This window comes from Stegostoma tigrinum, chromosome 13 (assembly GCF_030684315.1).
Source record: "Stegostoma tigrinum isolate sSteTig4 chromosome 13, sSteTig4.hap1, whole genome shotgun sequence".
In the NCBI taxonomy this organism is placed as follows: Eukaryota; Metazoa; Chordata; class Chondrichthyes; order Orectolobiformes; family Stegostomatidae; genus Stegostoma; species Stegostoma tigrinum.
This window is the reverse complement of record NC_081366.1, coordinates 28,558,509-28,583,137: the sequence shown is the minus strand read 5'-3', so window position 1 is coordinate 28,583,137 and position 24,629 is coordinate 28,558,509. Positions and strand designations below refer to the sequence as shown.

The 24,629-nt window shown below is 39.2% G+C and overlaps 1 protein-coding gene across 3 annotated transcripts in view; it reads left to right on the top strand.

The window, feature by feature from the left end:
- The window catches only part of LOC125458394 (follistatin-related protein 5-like), a 526,135-nt gene that overhangs the window by 345,967 nt on the left and 155,539 nt on the right, over positions 1-24,629 (top strand). For all 3 annotated transcript variants that reach the window (XM_048543646.2, XM_048543648.2, XM_048543645.2), the window contains exon 6: positions 3,115-3,235. In XM_048543646.2, the coding sequence (XP_048399603.1) occupies positions 3,115-3,235 (121 nt within the window). The remainder of the gene's footprint in view (positions 1-3,114; positions 3,236-24,629) is intronic.

Below are 24,629 nucleotides of genomic sequence, written 5' to 3'. Positions count from 1 at the left end.
TAATAAAAAAAAGTAGATGCGCCCATATAATAGGTAGCCTCCCAGACCAATGGAGAAGTAGTTTGAGGTAACAGAGAAAGCAAGAAGTAGAAAACTTGGGGGAAGCTTCATTAGGATGGCTTTGGTTGCATTCTTGCTACAGGAAAGCTCCCAAACGTTCAAGGGGTATCTTCGCAGATAGTGGCAGCCAAATAAGTTGGCTGCAGTGCCATTTGAGAGTGCCTGTCAGGACTCTGGCCTACTGTACCCATCTTTGGGGTTGTACTATAATAGACAGGCTTGGAAGTGAACACGTCAGCTGTTAGTGAGAAATCTGTCTCTGAAAGGAACGTCCGACAGATCTCACTGTCACTAAGCTCAGGCTTGGAAGCCGCATTTGCTCCTGACACTGATGTCCTGAAATCTCAATGAAAAAACCCAACCCATTGCAGTCACATTTACTTTCTGACAAAAATTAGCACCAGAAAGTATACCTTTAAATTTTTAATTTTGGTATTTCTGAACTGTTCCACTATCATCTATTTAAAGTTCATCTTAATTGAATCTCCTGATTCATTCTGAAATTCTACCATGCAGTTATAGCAGTAGATTTGCTTTTTTTATTATTGTGCAGTGAAATTTAGGCAGACTTAATCACAGATAAGCAGTATAATTCACTGAATATGGCTGAAGCAGTGAAGATCAAATTTTATCCCATTTACTTTCCTGTTAACTTCTTTACTGACGGAAGCCCTCACACTTTTATCAAGAGCTTGGTTCCCCTCCATGCATACACATGTATATGCACTCATAGCTTTCCTGATGTAACTTCTGGAAGATATTTAGGACTTGGAATTCTAACTAGTTTTTTCCATCCACCCTTCTACAGCTTAACTCCTGAGACCAGTTGTAACATCCTTTTGCCACCTCAGAAAGAACTATCAGTTTATGACAAACCTAACACCAAATTTTACACTTTTGTCACAGACACAAATTCTGCATAATGAGAACTGTATCCACATTTAATAATGTCCTTATGCTTTATTATATAAATACTCCAGTTTATAACAAAAGCTTCTTTTGCTGTTAGTTTCCTCTTGACTCCTGTCAGGTTGGAGCAGTTTGAATAATTACATCCTTCTTAGAATCATAGGAGGAAATTTTGACTTCGTGGTGGGGTAAATTGCATGGTAGTGAACTGACAACTCACTTCACCTTTATGCCACATTTTATTTCCATTGAATCTGGAGACATTTAAAATAGTCTACCTGTTGCTGTCATCCATTTTAAAGTGTTCATTTCACCACCATGGCATTTTACAGTTTTGAATTCCATCCACTTCTGCAAGTCTAGGAGGTCTGCTGCAACAATACAAATTGGTGGATTTATGACTTTCTGTCGACCTATCCATGTCAAAGGGCCTCCAACAGAAAAGGGCTGTTCTGCTGGAATCCTTTTTATAAAGTTGACACAGCTTGTTTGAGTTCCAAGTTCCTGATCTGAGCAGGAGGTGGTCACGTAAAGCCTAACAAACCAAAGCTGCTCGACATTCTCAATCATTTGCTTCTGGTGCAAAGATCCTACACTCTTTTAGGTAACTTTTATTTATCCAACCCCTTAATATAGAGAAATGTAAAGGTGCCTAACAGAGTTGAGGGATAAAAACAAAATATTTACATGGTCCTTCAGTAAGACTCACATGGTTCACATCCCATTCGTCCATCATCCATAACACTTAGCTAATTTCTGCCTTTTGACCAATCTGTTCTCTGTTTTTCCATGGATTATCAATGAGTCATGTATGTCTTTTAAAACTCTAATGGTATCCACAATATTTATCTTTTTTCAAAGAGTACTATTATATGAGTCAAAAATTACAGATTTTAGATATCTTGTCTGGCCATTCTTAATTAATTCAGTCAATCAGAATTAATATGTACTGCCAATCAGATTGAGTTAATGAATGGCACAGATTATTTTTGGTTACTATTTATTGTGATTCATTCATTCATCCTGCTGTCTTCCTTTCAGTTTTGTCCTTATTCCAAAAAGCTTTCTGTGAGAATTCCATCAAGAGTTATTATGATCTTCAGCATTTTGTCTGAAAGGGTGATGGAATCTGATTCAGTAGTGACTTACAAAGTTAGAGCTGAATATTTGCTGAAATTGAAAAAAAAAGAACAGTAGCCCTAGGGGGAGGCAGCAGATGAATGAAACTAACTAAATAGCTGTTTCAAAGATCGAGTACAGGTACAATTGGTCAAGTGGCCTTCTGTGCTTTGTGATTCTTCAGATTCCTTCTAGCATCCCTGTATTAGGCAAGGAAGTATTTACCAGGGTTCCTACTTGTCGGTTAAACTATGGGAATATAGAAATCTGGACAAAAGACAGAAAAGACATATGGCTCTATGTGCTGAGAATAAAATTAGTTTGAGCTGTACTGAGCTGGAACTCTCCACTGCTGCTTTAATATGCATATATGTAAGGGTGGGAATGTGAGAAAGATGGTGTGAAAAATAGACAGAATGTGCATTTGTGAGGATGATTAAAAATAGACCAAGGGAGCTACGAAAGAACAATATAATGCAAGATACTGCAGTGTGCAAGAATTATTGTAAGGTTTTTTAAAAATTCCTGCTTTTGCTGTTAAAAATAAACACTGATTTTAAGTTCTCAAAGCCTGCATTAAGTAGAATATTGACAATATTACGATCCTCAACTTTTGGAATCTACCTAAAACAAACAGTGTACAGGGATATCTAGTGGTGCTGTGAATTAATTCACGTATTGTAGATGTAGCTTTCCGATTGCAACGTGGTTCATTGTAAAATGAATTCCCAATCTTATCCAAAAAAGAGACAAAAACCCTGCTGCTCAGAAACCAGAAGAGATACACTATCTAGGACTATTCTAATGAAACTCCTAACAGGCAGATACAAAAGATTAAGAATGATAGCTATGCTATTTTTCAGTTGGGAGAGCTGCAGAGCATGTTCTTGAAGAAGATCAAGGTGAAAAGTAATACTCAGTCCAGATTCTGATCATGTTTCAGGATCATTCATACTTGACTAAATTGATTGTAAAATCTAAACATTTGTTGTTTGAGTTCACTCCAGGCATGTTTCATTTTGACAGGCAATGACACAGGATACGCTTGATAATGACCCATTTGACTGCAATCTATTTGATCTTCTTCAGTACGATGATTACAATAATGACAGGGTGTTGACATTAGAGGAACTCTACACAGCATTCCGTAAGTCTAGTCAAAGGAGAGTACATTCATAGTCCTGTGTAATATGCATTTAAAGTAAATAGTTTAGACAATGCTGAAACAGCATAAGCTTAATAATTTTTAAGTGCCAACTTATGTGTTGAGAGTTCAAATTATCAACCAATCATGTTGGATAGTGTTGATTTCATTGCTTACGTTTGCTGGAAATCAAAAATCTTAAACTGGCTTCTGGCAATTTTCTATTTATGTGCTGTGGTCTTATTTCCAGACAAGAATCTTTTCATTTTGTATGCATGCAATGTTACAGCAGTGGGACATGAATTCGACCTCCTCCTCCTTTCCTCATAATGTTAAATCTTTGAGGATTCTATCAGTGTGGACCACGAGGATTGTAGAGAAAGCCTCATCACTGACATTCTTTTATGTGTCTCCTGTCAGCCACTTTCAGAAAGACATCACTAAAGGTGATATATGGCTTAGAGCAAAATAGGGGAAACTTTGAGGATTGTGAGTTAATTTTATATTTTAAAACCATCATGGAAGGAATGGATTGAAAATTTGTCGAAATGCTTTTTTCCATGAAAACCTTGATCTCCGTGACTTTATATTTAATACTATTGGTCCCAATCGGCATCCCAGCCCTGTGTGGATGCTGATCTACATGATTTCCTGAGGAACCACATGATGGCTTTCCACATTGCCAGTGACAACGAAACATTTTCCGAATAGAATGGGAGCCTTAAAAGGTAAGCCTCTACAGGAATTGCCATCAGCTGTAAACCCAGGAATGCTGGCAGTGGCGCTGGGTGTTGGGGAGGATGATTGGAAATGAAAGTTGGCAGACATTTATTGGTAACAATATTCTGATCCTACCATGTCGCTGCTTTAATGCTTCTTTGTCTCTGTTATTGCCCTTGAGTAGAAATAAAATTCCTCTTAAGTTTCTGAGATTAGCAGCATTTGATTTTTTTTTAACTCTGCCCTGTGAGAACATATTTCACATTGTCTTGTATGTTCAGAAACAGTAGTCTTTTGGGAAATCCTGGTGTGTCCAAATTCCAGCTCTCCATAGCATATTCCCAATCACTAATCTTTCACACCAAATTAAAGGAAAACTGTTATGTTCCTTGTCAAATATTAAACCTTTCTGGGTGATCCCGCTGAAGAGAAGCACTCCCAACTTTTGTGTCTTTCTACCATTGCTGTAATGTTTTTATAGGCCAGAAAATGGAGAGCAAACAATATACAGTAAAATTATTTTTGGCCAGAATCCAGAGCATAGAACAATGAACAAATACAGGTTTCTGTTGGCCAACCATCTCTGAAACTGCATTTAATTTCCAGCATCTAAATCTATATTCATTGTGAAGTTTTGTGCTTTAATAGTATAATCAATGCATGATGAAGATACCTATCTAAAAATCAGTAGTAAAATAGAAGGAGCACCCTCCAGTGTTATAAGCAAGAAATGACAGAAACAAATTACACTAATTTATGGATTGAAACTATACTTTACAATCTTAATGATAGATTCTGTTTCTCTGTATGTTATTTTAATGAATTATTATTCTATTTATTTTACATGAGTTGACAGTCTATAAATACAACTTTTTTTGTATTGTACAGCTTAATTTCAATCTATGAAACACTTTTCCTGAATGGTAAGAAGTAATAAAGTGGAATGTTCTCTTTTGGGTAATGGTATTGATGTATTATTCATCAAATTGAGTGGCTATACTATTGTTCTATTTGTGAAGGCCATTTCAACATTTTATCTCAGTTGTGTAGTTGATTTTCACTTCATTAGTACACAGCGGTCAGTTTACCTGCACTACCATTTTGCAAAAATTAAACACACTCATGCATATGTGTCTAATGCCAGTTAAGCCTTGCTTAGCAGTGTCAATATTCCAGATATGATGCCCACAAAACCTGTTTGTGGATTTCAATATCACCTCTAACTTTTATCAATAGAGTCCTCATGATTTGATACTGCGGGCATTCCAACCTCAGTCAGTGCCCGTTGTGGTGCGAGGTTTTATTGCTGATTCTGTTTCTTTTGTCTTGTTTCTCGCTTTGTCTTCTTGAACCCATAATGAATTGTTTTACTGGTTTATTCCTATTTTCTATCATTATGCACTGAGGGTCCACATAGTAGTTCTGCATAAATGCAGCAATGATAGGAAATTAGAAAGATAAGTCAAACATTTGACTTCCAATAAGCTGGTCATTTGGTTGCAGAAGTTGTGTAACCAACCACAAAAATGTAACATAATCTGGAACATTGTCTGTAATCCTTTAAGTCTTAAAACCTATATATATCACCTTTCTCTGTACATCTATTTTCCACATTATTTCTTTCTCAGGGTCGTTTTCCTCTGCTTCTCCCTCTACAACCACCTTTATCTACATCTTTTCTTGTGTGTGCTTTTGAGGTGCTGTATTAACTTGGTAAAGTTGCTGTTGAATGTTAAATACCTGGTGTTGAATGTCAAACAAGAACCTCCTAGCAGTTCTCTAGTGTAGCAAATTGCAAATCCATAGATTCAAGTATTTTATGCTCATCGTCTAAACCCTGAGTTTTATTGGCCTCATTTCGTTCATCAAGAGTTCATAAATCACATTGTGATTTATTAACAGTTATTTCCTCTTTGATATACAGATTTTTTCGAGTTTCATTTTAAATTTGAGTGAAAAACTGTGCCACAGGACATAAAAATATCTTCATGATGTAGAAATTTAAATATGAATCAGATAATGCAGCTGTGATCTGACGTAACAGTAATTTTTCTCTATTTTCTCTCAGATACGGCTCTAGATTTTGATGCTACATATTTTTTTCTATTCATTTGTGGGATGTGGGCATCGCTGGCTGACCAGCATTTCTTGCCCATCTCTAGTTGCCCCTGAGAAGATGATGGTGAACTGCCTTCTTGAACTGCTCCAGTTCTCCTGCTGTAGGTTGACCCACAATGCTATTAGTGAGGGAATTCCAGGATTTTGACCCAGCCACTGTGAAGGAACTATGAAATATGTGAAATATGGATTAGGTACAAGCTTGGCATGGCATGGCATATTTTAGGAGCTCTTACTTTGCCTTAGTATGGTTGACATGGGCTTTACTTCATGATCCCTTTTCATGAGGATGTCCCAACTTCAATGGCAGTGCAGCAAATAGAAATACAGATTTATAACATGGAACACTGGGTGAGGAGTCCTCCATACCTTTACCCTAGTGGTCAATGATGGTAGTCTGGCAACAGATCCTTTATCTTTTTCTGATGAAGGGTCTAGACCTGAAACGTCAGCTTTTGTGCTCCGAAGATGCTGCTTGGCCTGCTGTGTTCATCCAGCTCCACACTTTTGTTATCTCGGATTCTCCAGCATCTGCAGTTCCCATTATTCCTTTATCTAATCTCTTGGTTCCACATTATGAGAAGATCAAGAAAGAAATGGTGAAGGAAGCCCTTTAATCATTGTCTCTGGTAAACATATTTAACATTTCCAAAAGTTTGATTGTTTTTTTTCAGCATTTTATTCGTTTAGTTCATCAATTCAAGCGTAAAATTAAAATGTCAACTGTGAAGAATGCGCAAATGAAAACTGAAATGCAAACATATGTTCCAAGTACCAAATTGTCTTACAAATAACACATCCTAATAGGGACGGTATAAAGTTTTCACACAGCATAGTTCTTGCTCAAATGCAAAATGATTGAATGAGTTGCGCTTCTTATTGCATACTATGATGATTTTTCATCTTGTAAAATGGTATGCTTTATACAGTCCATTAAAATTTAGCAGGACACAGCCAAATATTTGAAAAGTGGCAGACATTTAGCAATGAACTGTTCCTTCCTTCTCTCCTGTGCTTTGTGGTATGAGGCAGACAAAGATGTTCTTGCATTTGTTTCCTTCACTTATTTTTCCTAGTTCAGGTTGATAGCAAGTTGCTGGAGGTAATGTTGATGAACCTTACTCCACATCAGGCCTGGTTGATGAAGAGACCCTCCGATTCTTATGATCTGCCAAAGGCAGATTAGTAGGATTTGCAGGTTGACAATCAACCTGTCTGGCCACTTCATGAATTCATTTTCTGCGACGTCAAATCCTGAATAAGAACTGAAACCCAAAATATTCTGCCTCATACAAACAAGGAACAGATCTAGATTAGTCAACCAATCAAGTCTGGTCCACTATTTAATAAGATCTAGTGATAACCTCATATCTATAATTCTGCCTATTCCTGATAACCCTTTATGTCCTTGTTTACCAATAATCCATTCGCCTCTGTCTTAAAAATACTGAAAGAGTCTGCTTCCAGTGTTTTTTTTCAAGAACAGAGATCCAAGACTTCCGACCCTCCCTTCAGAAAAATAAATACGTATCTGTTTTAAATGGGTAGCCACTTATGTTTAAACTGTGAACCTGAGTTGTAGATTCTCCCAAAAGAGGAGCTATCTCCTCCATATAATCCTGACAAGCCACATCAGGATCTTACATATTTCAATCAAGTCTTTTAAACTCCAACGAACATAAACCTTCCCTCTAAAGACAACCTACCCAGTCCAGGATTTTAGTCTAGTGAGCCTTCTTTGAACCGGTTCTAAGGGATTTATATCCTTCCTTAAATAATCAGACTGATTATGTGTGCGGTATTCCAAGTGTGGTCCTACCAATGTTCTAAATAACTGAAACATAACACTTTTGCTTTTATATTCAATTTCCGTCACACTAAGCGAAGACATTCTTTTGGCTTTTTCTAATTATTTGCTGTATTTGCATATTAACCTTTTGGAATTCATGCACCAGGACAACAAGACCCCTCTGCATCTTAGACTGTCCAATATCTCGCCACTTTAATAATGTGCTTCCCTTTTGTGCTACATGCCAAAATGACAACTTATAATTTGCCATAGTACAGTCCATTTGCCAAATCTTTGTCCACTCACTTAGCCTATCAATTTCTTTTGTAGCTCCCTGGTGTTCTCTTCACACCTTACTTTCCTATCTGTATTTGTGCAATCAGCAAATTTAGCACCTATATCTTTGGTCTTTACATCCACATCTTTTATGTTATTTGCAAGCTCTTGCGATTTAGCATTGATCCCTGTGGCACACCACTCATTACATTCTTGCCAACATGAAATAAACTTATTAATGCCTACTCTCTGCTTCTTGTTAGTTCCCCTATCTTCTACCTGTGCTAATTTGCTCTGCTGTACGACATGGGCTTTTATTTTCCACAATAACCTTTGTTGTGGTATTATATCAAATGCCTTTTGGAAATCTAAGTGCAATACATCCACTTTATCCACGACACTTGTTACTTCTCAAAGAACTCCAAACACAATTTCTCTTTCACAGAGCCATATTAACTCTGCCTGATTATCTTGAACTTCGCTAAGTGTCCTGCTTTAATGCCCACCTACTGCACCACAAGACCTCCTAGCTTAGATGAATATAATGAGTTTTAATGGACTATATACACACTATTCTTTTATCTTTGTAGCATGAGTCTGGATCTATCCCGAATTGATTGTGATATTAAACCTCCTCTCCCCAATATCTGTGGGCTCTGTTTTTCAACTCACTTGCTAATAGGTGTGCGTCACCAGCAAAAAAAAACCAGCAATTCAGCAGAAACTAATGCCGAATGCATTTTTCACCCAGAGGCCTAAGGCATCATGGGACCTTCATAATGACCAACAGAAAGTCATCTGGTACAATTTGACATGCCCTTCCAAGGTATGAATGGAAAAGGTAAGGATATCTGGAGCCAGTATTTTCTGTTCTAAATATTCTTCCCAATGCCTCTGTCTTAAGATTTACTTACAAATATTTGACAAATAAGGAAGGCATTTGTGCGTGTCTGCGTGTGCGCTTGTGTGTTCGTGTGTTGTGTGTGTGTGTGTGTGTGTGTGTGTGTGTGGATTTACTGTAGAATACTTGTGACATTCAAGATATAATTACCATTCTGAATCATTCCTCAGCTATTTACATTGTGGGAATAGATGCTTGATATTTTTCCCATGATTCCATTTCTCTTCTTGAAAACAGTAACATGCTACAGTATGATACCATACCCATTTGTAATACCTTTGCCTAAGTTGCCATTCTTTATTCATGATCCTGGAGATAAAGTGCCAGCTGCCAGTTAATGCATCACTGTTGCATGCGGTCCTGTTCTCACTAATTAACTGTATGCACTCACTTTTCAGAAAAGCAGCAGTGAAATAAAATCCCAGAGGGAATTCTGTCCCGCATTCCAGATCCTTCAACCTTTACAGTGATAAAACCAAAAGAATATAAGAAACAGGTGCAGCAGTAGATACTTATTATCGTTCTCCACTCGTAAAGATTCATGTGGTGTGGTGGTAGTGTCAATACCTCCGGGCCAAGAGGTCCAAGTGCGAGCCCCAACTGCTCCAGAGCTGTGTAATAACATCTCTAAAAAAGTTGAAAAGAGACTATTGGGGTGGCACGGTGGCTCAGTGGTTAGCACTGCAGCCTCACAGCACCAGGGACCTGGGTTTGATTCCGGCCTTGGGCAACTGTCTGTGCGGAGTTTGCACATTCTCCCCGTGTCTGCATGGGTTTCCTCCACGTGCTCCGGTTTCCTTCCACAGTCCAAAGATGTGCAGGCTAGGTGGAACAGCCATGCTAAATTTCCCGTAGTGTTTAGGGGTGTGTGGGTTGTTGGGGGATGGGTCTGGGTGTGATGCTCCAAGGGGCAGTGTGGACTTGGTGGGCCAAAGGGCCTGTTTCCACACTGTAAGGAATCTAATCTAATCTATTCACTTTAACTGAGATTAGTTAAATCAGGACAGATCAGCAGTTGAATGAGATATCTTCCTGATCTGCAAGATTTATTACCAAACTAGGCAGAACACTGTGTGACAGCTTTGACAGAAAGATGCACAGAATAATTAAACCCACTACTGCACCAATTGCAGCATTAGTGTAAGTGTTGGATCGATCACCAAAAAAAACAATTTCATCTTTCTTTATTCTGCTATCCAGAATAAGAAATGTTCACCAGACTTCTTTGACAAACTGAAAATAACCTGTTTATTAGGAACTAAATTTATACTTAAAACAAGTGGCAAACATTGGTTAACATCTAAGCAATGATCCAGAATTAAACCTATATGCCCTCAATCCCAAACACAAACACTATCACAGGATATAAAAAGAAAACAGCCTCTGCAGAGATGATGTTTTTAACCAAATGGGCAAAATGGCCTGATGGCCAAGGGTCTGGTTAAAAAGGATAGCATGTGATGATTTCTCATGCTAATGCAGTTTCCTGTTGATTAAATTATATTACTGATAGCCACAGACTGATGGAATATATATTGTTCCTTTTGCAATCTTCCTGAATCTGAGTCTTTGGAAATTGGTCATTGCCCAGTTTTTTTTTAATTTTACAGGGTAGTCAGCGGTACTGTTGTTTGAAAGGTTCATCAATTTCCAAAGAACTCTGAATGAAAAATACTTCCAGGAGAGCTTCTGAAGTGTTGTCATTACCGACACTTAGTAGCAAATCAAAATCTAGGAGTTAACCAAGTGTGGAGCTGGATGAACATAGCAGGCCAACCAGCATCTGAGGAGCACAAAAGCTGACGTTTCAGGCCCAGACCCTTCATCAGAGAGGGAGATGGGGAGAGTGGAACTGGAATAAATAGGGAGAGAGGGGGAGGCGGATCGAAGATGGATAGAGGAGAAGACAGGTGGAGAGGAGACAGACAAGTTAAAGGGGCAGGGATGGAGCCAGTAGAGGTGTGTATAGGTGGGGAGGTAGGGAGGGGATAGGTCAGTCCGGGGAGATGGACAGGTCAAGGAGACGGGATGAGGTTAGGAGGTAGGAAATGGATGTGTGGCTTGGAGGTGGGAGGAGGGGATAGGTGAGAGGAAGAACAAGTTAGGGAGGCAGGGATGAGCTGGGCTGGTTTTGGGATGCACTGGGAGGAGGGGAGATTTTGAAGCTTGTGAAATCCACACTAATATCATTGTGCTGCAGGGTTCCCAAGCGGAATATGAGTCGCTGTTCCTGCAACCTATGGGTATCAGTGTTGTGGCACAGCAGGAGGCCCAGGATGGACATGTCGTCTAAGGAATGCGAGGGGGAGTTGAAACGGTTCGTGACTGGGAGGTGCAGTTGTTTATGGCAAACCAAGCGTAGGTGTTCTGCAAAGCGGTCCCCAAGCCTCCGCTTGGTTTCCCCAATGTAGAGGAAGCCACACCGGGTACAGTGGATGCAGTATACCACATTGGCAGTTGTGCAGGTGAACATCTGCTTGATGTGGAAAGTCATCTTGGGGCCTGGGATGTGGGTGAGGGAGGAGGTGTGGGGGCTGCTAGGCAGCTATGAGTATTGAAGCCCCCCAAGGTTTCTTTTCAAAATGGGTTACCTGGTATTTAAGGACCATAAACCTGTCTCCTGTCTCCTTGAAAGCTTTGTTTGTCTTTTCCAAAGTCACTTGATTTTTCGAAAATAGTGGGTGGTTTATAGCACATATTCAGCCGCTAACTTCATTCCTTGATAAGAACCACATGCTAAACACTTTTCAGCCCAGAAAATGTCCAAACCACTCTGTATCTTCCAATTTGGAAATAGTTCTTTAAATATAAATTTATAGTTTCAACAATTAAGTTGTAACTAAATTATTGAATAATTTACAAATGATGCATTTATCTTATTGTGGAACTTGCCTGTAGCAAATATCAAAATAAATGTTGAAATAAAGGCCTGGAGAAGGGATTACTTTCAATTTGGGCTCTATGGTGATCTGAATGAAATGTAACACTTAAATGAACAGCTCAGTATCATTCAGATCAAATCAAGTTTAACAGGATGACATAACATGTCATCATAAATCAAATCATAAATGCTATCAAGTCAAATAAAACATTAAATACTACTTAGTGTTGTACCTTCTTGCTGTAACATTTGATTGATGATGGTTTTGGTCGCTGTCAAATCAGTTCAGGGAAATCATGTCAAGTCAGTTCAGGGAAGACAAATCTTCTGGAATTTTTTGAGGATGTGACCTGTAGAGTAAACAATGGTGAATCAGTAGATGTTGTGTTTCTGGACTTTCAAAAGGTTTTTGACAAGTTTCCACACGAGAGTTAGTCAGGAAAATTAAAGCTCATGGTATTGGCGGTAATGTATTGATGTGGATAGAGAACTGGTTGGCAGACAGGAAGCAAAGAGTTGGAATAAGTGAATCCTTTTCAGAGTGGCAGGCCGTACTGAGTGGGGTGCTGCAGGGTTCGGCGATAGGACCTCAGCCATTCATAACATACATTAACAATTTGGACAAAGGAATTGAATACCATTTCCCCAAATTTGCAGAGGGCACTCGGCTGTTTGGCAGTGTCTACTGTGAGGAAGATACTAAGAGGCTGACTTGGACAGACTGGCTGAGTGGGCAAATATTTGGCAAATGCATTATAATGTAGATAAATGCGAGGTTATATACTTTGATCCCAAAAACAGGAAGGCAAGTTATTATCTGAATCGTGGTAATTTAGGAAAAGATGAGGTGCAACGAGACTTGGGTGTCGGGTTGGCGCAGTTCCTGAAGGTTGGTTTGCAGGTACAGCAGGCAGTGAGCAAAGTTAATTACATCCTCTCCCTGGAGAGAGCATTTGAGTATCGAAGTAAAGGTGTTTTGCTGCAGGTATACAGGGCCATGGTAAGCCACATGTTGAGTATTGTGTGCAGTTTTGGTCTCTTAGTCCAAGGAAAGACATTTTTGCTAATGAAGGAGGCCAGCAAAAGTTCAAGATACTGATTCCCGGGATGACAGAACTGACGTATGAGGAAAGAGTGGATCGATTGGGCTTGTGTTTGCTGAAATTTAGAAGAATGAGAAGATCTCTTATAGAAATATATAAAATCCTGATAGGACTGGTCAGGCTGGATACAGGAAGAACGTTCCCGATGTTGGGGAAGTACAGAACATGGGGGTCACAGTCTAAGAATAAGGGGTAAGCCATTTTATGATGAGATTAGGCAAGATTTAGGGAGCATAGGATGGGGAAGGAAACTACAGGGGATGGGCACATTAGAAATGTGGAGCTTATTCAAGGAAAAGCTCCTGTGTGTCCTAGTTAAGTATGTACCTGTCAGGCAGGGAGGAAGCTGTAGAGCACTGGAGCCGTGGTTTATGAAGGAGATGGAATCTCTGGTCAAGAGGAAGAAGAAGGCTTATGTTAGGATGAGATGTGAAGGCTCAGTTAGGGCGCTTTAGGGCTACGAGGTAGCCAGGAAAGACCTAAAGAGAGAGCTCAGAAAAGCCAGGAGGAGACATGAGAAGTTGTTGGCAGATAGGATCAGGGTAAACCCGAAGGCTTTCTATAGGTATTTAAGGAATAAAAGAATGACGAACGTAAGATTAGGGCCAATCAAGGATAGTAGTGTAAGTTTTGTGTGGAGTCAGAGGAGACAGGGGAAGCGCTAAATGAATATTTTTCAACAGTATTCACTCTAGAAAACAACAATGTTGTCGAGCAGAATACTGAGATACAGGCTACTAGACTGGGTGGGATTGAGGTTCACAGGGAACAGGTATTAGAAATCCTCCAGAGGGTGAAGATAGATAAGTCCTCTGGGCCGGATGGGATTTATCCTAGGATCCTCTGGGAAGCCAGGGAGGAGATTGCCGAGCCTTTGGCATTGATCTTTAACTCGTCATTGTCCACAGAATAGTGCCAGACGACTGGAGGATAGCAAACGTGGTTCCCCCGTTCAAGAAGGGGAGTAGAGATAACCCTGGTAATTATAGACCAGTGAGCCTTACCTCAGTTGTTGGTAAAGTGTTGGAAAATGTTATAAGGGATAGGATTTATAATCATCTCAAAAAGAATAAATTGATTAGGGATAGTCAGCACGGTTTTGTGAAGGGTAGGTCGTGTCTCACAAACCTTAGAGTTTTTTGAGAAGGTGACCAAACAGGTAGATGAGAGTAAACTGGTTGATGTGGTGTATATGGATTTCAGCAAGGCGTTTGATAAGGTTCCCCACAGTAGGCTATTGTACAAAATGCGGAGGAATGGAATTGTGGGAGATATAGCAGTTTGGATCAGGAATTGGCTTGCTGAAAGAAGACAGAGGGTGGTAGTGATGGGAAATGTTCATCCTGGAGACCAGTTACTGGTGTACAGCAAGGGTCGGTGTTGGGTCCACTGCTGTTTGTCATTTTTATAAATGACCTGGATGAGGGTGTAGATGGATGGGTTAGTAAATTTGCAGACGACACTGAGGTCGATGGAGTTGTGGATAGTGATGAAGGATGCTGTAGGTTGCAGAGAGACATAGATAAGCTGCAGACCTGGGCTGAGAGGTGGCAAATGGAGTTTAATGCAGACAAGTGTGAGGTGATGCACTTTGGTAGGAGTAACCGGAAGGCAAAGTACAGGGCTAATGGTAAGATTCTTAGTGGTGTAGATGAGCACAGAGATCTCAGTGTCCATGTACGCAGATCCTTGAAAGTTGCCACCCAGGTTGACAGGGCTGTTAAGAAGGCATACAGTGTTTTAGCTTTGATTAATAGAGGGATCGAGTTCTGGAACCAAGAGGTTATGCTGCAGCTGTACAAAACTCTGGTGCAGCTGTACTTGGAGTATTGCGTACAGTTCTGGTCACTGCATTATAAGAAGGAGGTGGAAGCTTTGGAAAGGGTGCTAAGGAGATTTACTAGAATGTTGCCTGATATAGAGGGAAGGTCTTATGAGGAAAGGCTGAGGGACTTGAGGCAGTTTTCATCAGAGAGACGAAGGTTGAGAGGTGACTTAATTGAAACACATAAAATAATCAGAGGGTTAGATAGGGTGGATAGGGAGAGCCTTTTTCCTAGGATGGTGACGGCGAGCATGAGGGGGCATAGCTTTAAATTGAGGGGTGAAAGATATAGGACAGATGTCAGAGGTAGTTTTTTTACTCAGAGTGTAGTAAGGGAATGGAATGCTTTGCCTGCAACGGTAGTAGATTCGCCAACTTTAGGTACATTTAAGTCGTCATTGGATAAGCATATGGACGTACATGGAATAGTGTAGGTTAGATGGGCTTCAGATCAGTATGACAAGTCCGCACAACATCGAGGGCCGAAAGGCCTGTACTGTGCTGTAATGTTCTATGTAAGTCTATGTATTCAAGACTGAGATGAGGAAGAATTTCTTCACTCAGAGAGATGTGAACCTGTGGAATTCTCCACCACAGAAAGCTGTTGGGGTCAGTTCATTAAATATATTGGAAGTGACCCTTATGGCTGGAAGGATCAAGGGGTATGGGGAGAAGGCAGGATTGGGATACTGAGATTACGTGATCAGCCATGATCATATTGAATGGTGATACAGGCTCAAAGGACCAACTGGCCTATTTCTGCACCTATTCTCCATGTTTCTACGTTTCTTTTGTGAGCTTCAGTGAAAACATCACAAGATTAACCAATTATCCGTAAAATTAATGAGTCTCATTTGGAGCAGTCATACTCTGGTATATTAGGGAGTACTTTCTGATGATTAGGCACTTACAGAATTGCAGAATCTTTACACTGTAGAAGAAATAAACTGGAGTACTACAGGTTGTTTTACTCTGCTTTTGACTGTGCATTCCCTGACCCGGAAGTAATTGATGGTCTCATGGGTTATTGCCATTCGATACGCTATATTCTCCGCCTGTTTTATGTTTCACTTTGATACGTACAAAATTTATGTATAAATGCGTTTAAAACTTTGTGGATGCAAACACAATGCCTGTTTTAAACTTTGTATCATTGTCAACTGATAATCACCTTCAAAAGATTGGAGTATGTTAGTTGACCCTAAAATGTAAGGCACACCATGTTTCTGGTGCCAAAAAATTGAATCCAAAGCTTTATTTGGCATAGAGGTTGACAACCGTAACCCATTTTACACTAAGAGAGGCCTTACTCACATTTATTTGTCTCCACTTGACACCTTAGAAATGCATGCATACTCAATGTTTAAGTCCGTTCAAGATATCAATTAGGGCTGTGTTGTCAAGAAGTTGCACTGGGGGTGAAAACATGTGCCGACACTAGACCATGTGGTGAATAAGGTACAGAAATTTATCTGCCGGCACAAAGAATGAAGTACCATGTCAGCTTAAACTTGTAATATTTGCTAAAGCATCAAATAAATATCCAGCCGTGAGGAAATTCGCTTCAGTCAAAAACTGGAGCGAAAATGGAAGTAGTCATCTATCCTGAAGAAGACACCTGAGGGCAATTTTTCATGAGAATGGAGATGGGCCATGGACTTGAGCCCAAGAATACTATATCAGAGAAATGCTTTGAAGTTCTCTGAATTGTTACATCATCACCTGAAATGCATTGAGTACGTATACACTAAGCATGCCAAATCAAACTCAAAATCCAGCAAGGGTTTCAGAGCAATAACTTAGTTGCTGTATGCTTCCACAAAGCATTCCACTTTATGGAATGAATATCTCGCGTGTTGTGCCAGAAGACCAATGTTACTGAGAGACTGCCAGAAGCTTTCAATGCCAAAGTTTCAAGTTTCCAATGATTCATTATCACATTGCAACAAAAACACAAATATCAAGCCATTTTGGCAAAATGGATGAAATACTCATCAATTTCAATGTGAACTGGGCTTGAGAACACAAGAGTCATGGCAGTAATAGACTTCATGAAACAAAATGAAAGTCTAGGGTAACCTTTATAGCTAAAACCATGCTGAAAAGTTATTGCTCTGAAACCCTTGCTGGATTTTGTGTTTGATTTGGCATGCTTAGTAGAGCTTTTACACGTATCAATTGAATCGTTGCCCCAATGGTCTATACAATGAGCAGAACTTATTCATTTTTAAATTCCATGATGCTGTTGAGATCAACACCCAAAAATTTCAGTTATAACAAGAGATTTAAGGACTATAATTCAGCCTTTGGCTGTGTGCCTCACCAAGTCATTCACGCACTCTGTTCGTACCAAATGAAATAGGTGCACAGTTAATGGAGAAATATCTTTCAAAAATGATGGAATGTATGTGTTGCCCTGCTTAATGTTTTTACTGTTAATGTCATCAAATTATGGGATGCTATAAGTGTACAAACTGTCCAGATGATTGAAAACACATGGAATATTCAATTCAATTGATGGAGAGGAAGAAACTTTGTTAAGGATGGATGGCTCTAAAACCCACAAACAAAATCTGACCCAGGGCGGGATAAGTATGTATATGCCACTGCCAAAATGACTCAGAATAGAATCTGATGAACTCTTGCAGGTGCAGCAGGTAGTTAAAAAGGCAAATGGAATTTTGTCTGCCATTACTCGAGGGATGAAGTTTTAAAACAGGGAGGCTATGCTGAGGCTGTTAGGGTCCTGGAGTATTGTGTGCAGTTTTGGGATTCTTACTTGAGAATGGATATACTAGCAATGGAGGGGGTACAGAGGAGATTCACGCAATTGACTCTAGAGTTGAGAGAGGTGGATTATGAGGAGAGACTGAGTCCGCTGGGATTATACTCATTGGAATTCAGAAGAATGAGGGGAGATCTTATAGAAACATATAAGATTGTGAAGTAAATAGATAAGGTGGTGACAGGGAGATTGTTTCCACTAGCAGGTGAAACTAGACTAGGGGGCATTGCCTCAGAATAAAGGGAAGCAGATGTAGGACTGAGGTCAGCAGGAACTTCTTCACCCAAAGAGTTGTGAATCTGTGGAATTCCCTGCCCAATGAAGTGGGTGAAGCTATTTCACTGAATGTTTTTCAGGCTAGGCTAGATAAATTTTTGAACTGTAAAAGGAATTAAGGGTGATGGTGAGCAGGCAAGTTGGTGGAGATGTGTCTCAAAAAGATCAGCCATGATCTTATTAAATGGCAGGACAGGCTCAAGGGGCCAGATGGCCTACTCCTGCTCCTAGTTCTTCTGTTCTTATGTTATGATCTTATGTCAAATACAATGAATTTAACAATTTAAAAGACATTTTGATTGTGGTTTAAGATATCCTTGTTGAATTAATGAATTCAAAAAATGTGTCAGATTGAGTAAATTTGAATTGCCCACCATTTTGCTTTTAATTTCAAAAATGGCAACCTTTTTCATCATCCTCCTCGACAGGGCTGGGCATCCAACTTGATGCATATTTTTGGAAGGATTTTCAAGCCTTCAAATGTCAACTTAGGAAGCAGTGATCTATATTAATTGTTTAAAGCCAGTCCAGAAGATATTGAGAAAGACTTTGCGAATAGAAGATGATGACCATAGCAGGACTGATCATTGTAACTCTATTCGATAGAACAGGTTAATTAATCAAAAAGCAAACATGGTGCAATTAAATCAGCATTCTGAGAGCCCTACAGAATGTCCTGGTAAGCATGAAATGAAGATCAGAGCAGCGTTTATAGAAACCTGTTATCATTGGAGACATTACTATCTTCCTGCTGGGCAAATAACAAGTTTGGCAATGATTGTCAATTAAAGTTGAGAAAATAAGCAATTGTTTCAAGTATTGTTTTTATTACAATCAGCCCTCAACATGCTCTCCAATCACTCCCTGATGGTAACCTTTCTACACTGAAGTTTACTTATTATATACCTTTTCATTTTTGCCTGTCTGAAAATGCTGTCACTGTTGTCTATAATGATAACAATCTTCAGCTCTTTACAAGGGTAACGATTGAATGCAGAAAAGTCATATGCATGGCAAATTCATCAAAAGCAGCATTCTGACCTCATACAAGCCTTCAAGATTTTAGTATTATGTCCATCGATACTCAAGTTTGCATTTAGTTACTTGTAAATGGAGATTTTCCTTGTCAGGGCACTGGACCAAACAGCATATAATCAGATGAGTCTGAGTACAAACCTATGAAGCACCTCACCCAGCTTTCTTTTCATTTATCCATAAGGAAGGGAAACCAGCAAGCTTCTTAAAGTGCAATGGTATAATTTACGTGATTTTGCCATTTTTGCTGTGCTGAAATAGTCCAGTTAGTTTAAGCATTGTCCCAGAAAAGTGTCCTGATAATTATTTTACATAGTTTATTTGGAGCATGCTGAATTGTGTTTTTGAAGCAATAAAAGACCTGGTGAGCAAATAATGGAAATTACAGTTGGATTCTGATACAGACTTCATGCCAAAATAATTTGGCAAACTGTTCCATTATTTTAGAAAAATGAAGAGCTAGTCAAGAAAATTGTACCTTTTTCAGTTAACTTTTGTAACTTTGAAATCATGAAATGGCATTCTTAAAGCTTACTTGCTTGTGTTGGATTTATAAACAAAGAAAAGCTATTTGAAATTTTTGTTAGAGAGTGCCATTTTAAAATCTGTTTGCCACGCTAGTTTTTTTTTTGTTTGCAGACAACATGTTGATAATTTCTTTCAGCAATTACATATCCTGTTGAGTATTCACTGTGTAAATGTAATACTTAAGGTGGTGTTAAAATGTCTCAGTTGAGATAATGAGATGTTTTAATTAAACTAGACACCTGCAGTTTATGATAAGTCTTGAGTCTCTGCTTTTCATTGTGCACAGGCTATACCATGCTATATCTATAGCAATGCATCACATTAAACTTTAAGTTAATCCTAATTTTTGAACTGCAGCTTTCTTTAGTCGCAAATCTAATTACTTTTAAGACCTTTGATTTGACCAATTTACTGCACAATTGTAACACAGAACTTAAAATCAGGAAATAAGATCTAGATTTTGTGCTGGAGACAGGAAGCGCAATTGCATTTTGGTAGATGTCTATTCACATTCTGAATTTGTTTAAAGATGAATTTCCAAATCCTCTGCTTGGATTAGTTTTCAAATGAATTATGTACATGTATCAACAGACTAAAACAGATTAGAATTTAGCCTTTATAAAATCTGTTATTCTCAGCACAGGAGAATAGTTTTATTGTAAATATTATTCAGTGATTATTATGCAACTCTCTTGCATGGAGTCTTTACTTTCAAGCCTTTTTTGTTTCACAGAGCAAGAAAAATAGTATGCATTGAAGAAGTTGATTAATTAGTTAATTACATTATTACTTTATTTGAATCATTGGAAATTGAAAGGCTGGAACTTGTGGAGTGAACTTATTTTTTTAAATGCCCATCTGGTTATAATACATCTGATAAAATTAAGAAAGCCTTGAAATTGATTATTTGTTATTCTATTTCTAATAAAAACAACATTGCAAAATCAATGACAAAAACAGAGAATGCTAGAAATACTCAGTGGATCAGGCAGCATCTGCTGAGAGAAACACAATTAATCTTTCACATTGATTACATTTCGTAAGAAGCTGCCTGAACTTCTAAGTATTTTCATCATTTACTGTTTTTTATGTTTACAACACGACAGTATTTTGTTATCCAAAAAGTGATGGTTTTCCGATAAAAGTTTTCTATACACTGTTCATTTGCCTGACATCAGATTCCCAGAGCAACTGTTTTAGTTAGAACTCAGTCACGTTTCATTTGAGACCTAACTTATGACGTTGTAGACATGCTCGCTGAGTCAGCGTGCTTGATCAGATGTTTTGTCACCATTGTCGGCAACGTTCTCAGTTGCACCTCTGCTGAAGCGTTGGTGCTTTGGCCCACTGTTATTTATATGCCTCGGCTTGTTGGGGTGGTTGGCATTACTTCCAACTCTGTTTCTCAGTGGTTTGTATATCAGGCCCAGTTCTGTGTGTTTGTTGATGGAGTTCCGGTTAGAATGCCAAGCTTTATCCATGTGCTCTATCACCAAGAGACATGACCAATTCCCACTGGTCCAATACACATAGACAAAATAGGATACAAATTTGACTGGGACAACACATCCATAATCACACAAGCCAAACAGAGACATGCCAGGGAATTCCTTGATTCCTGGAATTCCAACTGAAAGATTTATTCAGGAGGGTAGCAAAGACTGAGATACTTGGTCAGGAATGTGAGACACAACGTTGAGATATTGGAGAGGGCACATAAACCTCTAAATACCCCATCAGCTCAACTCTCCAAGCATCACCTGACCCTCTTGTGAAAGAGTCTGCCGATTTACAAATTGGACTGAACAATTATTTCATGATCCATTAAACCAATAGGAGCAAGTTTTCTGAGATTCCATGGGAGAGCCTGAGGAGAATAAATCATATTAATTTGCAAAGCTTCAAAAAGCAGCTTCTTTCATATGGACTTAACTATTTTCCTTGTAGAATTAAAAGTAAACTTCCCTGTACATCCTGTCTTCACTTTTTAAGCTTCCTGTTGTATGTGTTTTTGGTCCTTTTCCTTGCTTCCTTCTCCCTCCTTGACAGTTCCATGCTGGTAAGCTTACTTTGCTGGTACAGTTAATCATGACTTCCGTTATGTCGTCACAGAGGATATTAGATCCTGTTTGTTCTCTGACTGGTGGCAGGATCCCAAACAAATTGGTCTTTGGTTTCATTAAGTTAATACCAGCAAATTGTGGATGTCATTCACTCTCCATTTCAGCTTCTGTGTTTTGAGAGGCTACAGTTCAATCCGTTTACGTATTCGCTGAGGGTCTCAAGAATAGAGTTTAAAAAGCACCATTGGCACCTGCTATCAATAGGCTACTCCTGGTTCCACAGTAAAGCAAGTATAAATACCTTTCAGGTGCACCCCCCAGCTTTGACTGCTAGATTGTTTACTGAGACCCTGAACAAATGCCCCGTAGCAAGCACAGGACATAAAGTGGTCAATTCAACGTCCTCTGGCATGAGGTCCTCACTCCCTCCCCTCTCACTCCCATTTGCAAATGCAGTAGGCTAAAGTCAGTTTTCGAGCATGTGTGTTGAACACCTATTGAGCAGTCCTAGCCAATAAAGTCAAAAATGGGGAGGGGATTGGAGAAGGGGACTGTGGATAGAAATTATTAACAGGTCAGTTTAACTTACTCGGCTTGCAAAGTTTCAAAGTATTTATGCATTAGTTATTACAAGAATCTGAAGTTGCAATAATTTTCAATAGATAAAGATGCTGCAGCATGATCTACCTTTCATTGAAGTAATTTTCAAGAGTCTGTGGAGAAAGAACTACAGTTGAGCTGGAAATGGAAGGAAGTATGTGGCTTAGATATATCAAAATATTAAATGGCTAGTATTGATGAATATTCTTGAAAGCAGATTAATTGGGTAAAAAGAGCATGAAAATGGTGTTGTTAACATTAACATTGCATGGATAGATTTAAATTACTATGGGATTATTAATTGAATGTTTATTGTTAAAAATATAAAACTAATTTACATATGTATAATTATCTGGAAAGCTGATTAAAAGGCAAATTTGAAGAAAATGATATGTAAGTGTAGTATTGTTTTTCCTATTTTCAGTATCATTCTGATGTTAAAAAAAACTATTGTAGAAACAGAATTTGAAATGGTGTAAATGATGGGAGAATGTAAAAAAAATCACATTGGTGAACAAATGGAAGTATTGAAGAACATAACAAATGGAGGATCAGCAAAGTCAGTATTGATCTCGTACGAATGGGGGCCGGAAGAAAGACAATATAAATCTAAAAATATCCCAGAAATACTGGAGAAGCGTAGAAAGTGCTACAGTCTGAAAAGATGCCTTTGCTCAAAATAGAACCATCCAGTCTCCATACCAATGTGTTCCAGTCAGTCATCTTAGCTCCTTCCTCATACAAAAGAAAATATCGCAAATCTCAAAATAAAAGCAATGTTGAAAATGCTCAGGTCAGGCAACATGTGAAGAGAAAACATTTAAAAGACTTATTTTGAGGCATGGTGTGAAGAGGTAGCCCTACATTTGCTGATTGGTGGGTTTTATCACATGATTATGTTGTTTTAAGCTAGTTACATACAAATGCACATAAAGTGATGAATTCCAGTGGCAAGCCAGAGAAAGTTCTGCACCCGTGCCATGACCTTCTAGGCTCCAACTTCCAGGTGGAACAATTAAAGATATGCTGCACAGCATACTATTCTTTCTTACCCAGGAGCATGGACTAGCTTTTCCTGGAGACCTTGTTTCACCCCTTGACAAGTCACAGTGCTGGCATGAAGCATCACCAGCATTCAGTGAGGTCTCCCTAGAGGTGCGGTTCACAAGTGAAGGGAGATCCTCTTTTAAGAGGTGGCTGTGACTGTAAGTGCTCTGAGTGCTCAGAGACATTACTGAATGCAGTCTTGCCAGAGAATGAATTATTCTTGGGCGCTGCCAGGGTAAATGCCACTGTCTCCTCAATGCCTCAAGCCCATATGATTGTGAGCTGACATTAAACTCTTACATCTGCACAGGATTTTCAATCATAAAAATGGTTGCCAGACATCTCCATCACATGCCCCGTGTGCAATTTGGTAGAATAAACCAAACAAGGGAGTATTGAATGAAGGGCAGGACACTGAGAAACTCAGGGGAACAGAGAGATCTTGGGGTGTTTGTCCACAGATCCCTGAAGGTGGAGGGCAGGTTGTTAAAGTAGTTAAGGTGTGTGGTACACTTGCCTTTATCAGTCATGGCACAGACTGTGTGCTGTTCTGGTCAGTGCATTGAGGGAGGCATGTGATCGCACTGGAGGGCGTGCATCAGAATGTTACCCGAGATAGAGAATTAAATGATTATTACAGGGTGTATAGGCTTGAGTTGTTTTCCTTGGAACAGAGAAGGCTAAGAGGGGATCTCTTGAAGTGTATAAGATTATAATGGGCATGAACATAGAAAGGAGTCGTTCCTTTTAGTTGATGGTCAATAAGAAGATGGCATAGTTTTTAGGTGAAGGGCAGGAGGGGATTTGCAGATTTTCTTTGCAATCAGAGGGTGGATGGGAATCTGGTATGCACAGCCTGGGAGGGCAGGTGAGGTGGGAAAACTCACAATCTTTAAAAATGTATTTGGAATAGCACTACAAAATGTTGTAAAATTCAAGGCAAGGGCTAAGGGCTAAGAGCTAGACAATGGGACTAGATTTATAGTATGCTTTTGCCAGTGTGGACGTAAGGACCCTTTCTGTACGATTCTCTGATTCTATGAATCAGCCTTTATTGTTTTATTGCACCTATCCATGTTGTACCATTTGCATCTCAATGCTACTACCTCTATTCGCTAGGGGTGACACTTAAAACCGAAATGGAGCTACAACACTCAGATGTTCTTGCACTATTAGCTCACTGGCCTTGCATCACATCTTGGAGAGCCTACATACCATATGGCTTCTCAGCCAAGGCTTGCGGGGGACATCAGCAGCATCTCAAAAGCTGACTTTAGGAGGAGTACCTTGCATGAAAATCTGTCATACACACACTATGAAAAGATTCATTCGTTTTCATCATCTCCAGTTCTTTCACCACATTCAGAAAACTCCTACTCATAACTCCATCTATGCCACATATTTCTTGCATGTGTTGCACCGAGACAAGTATAGTCCCGGGGATTCACAC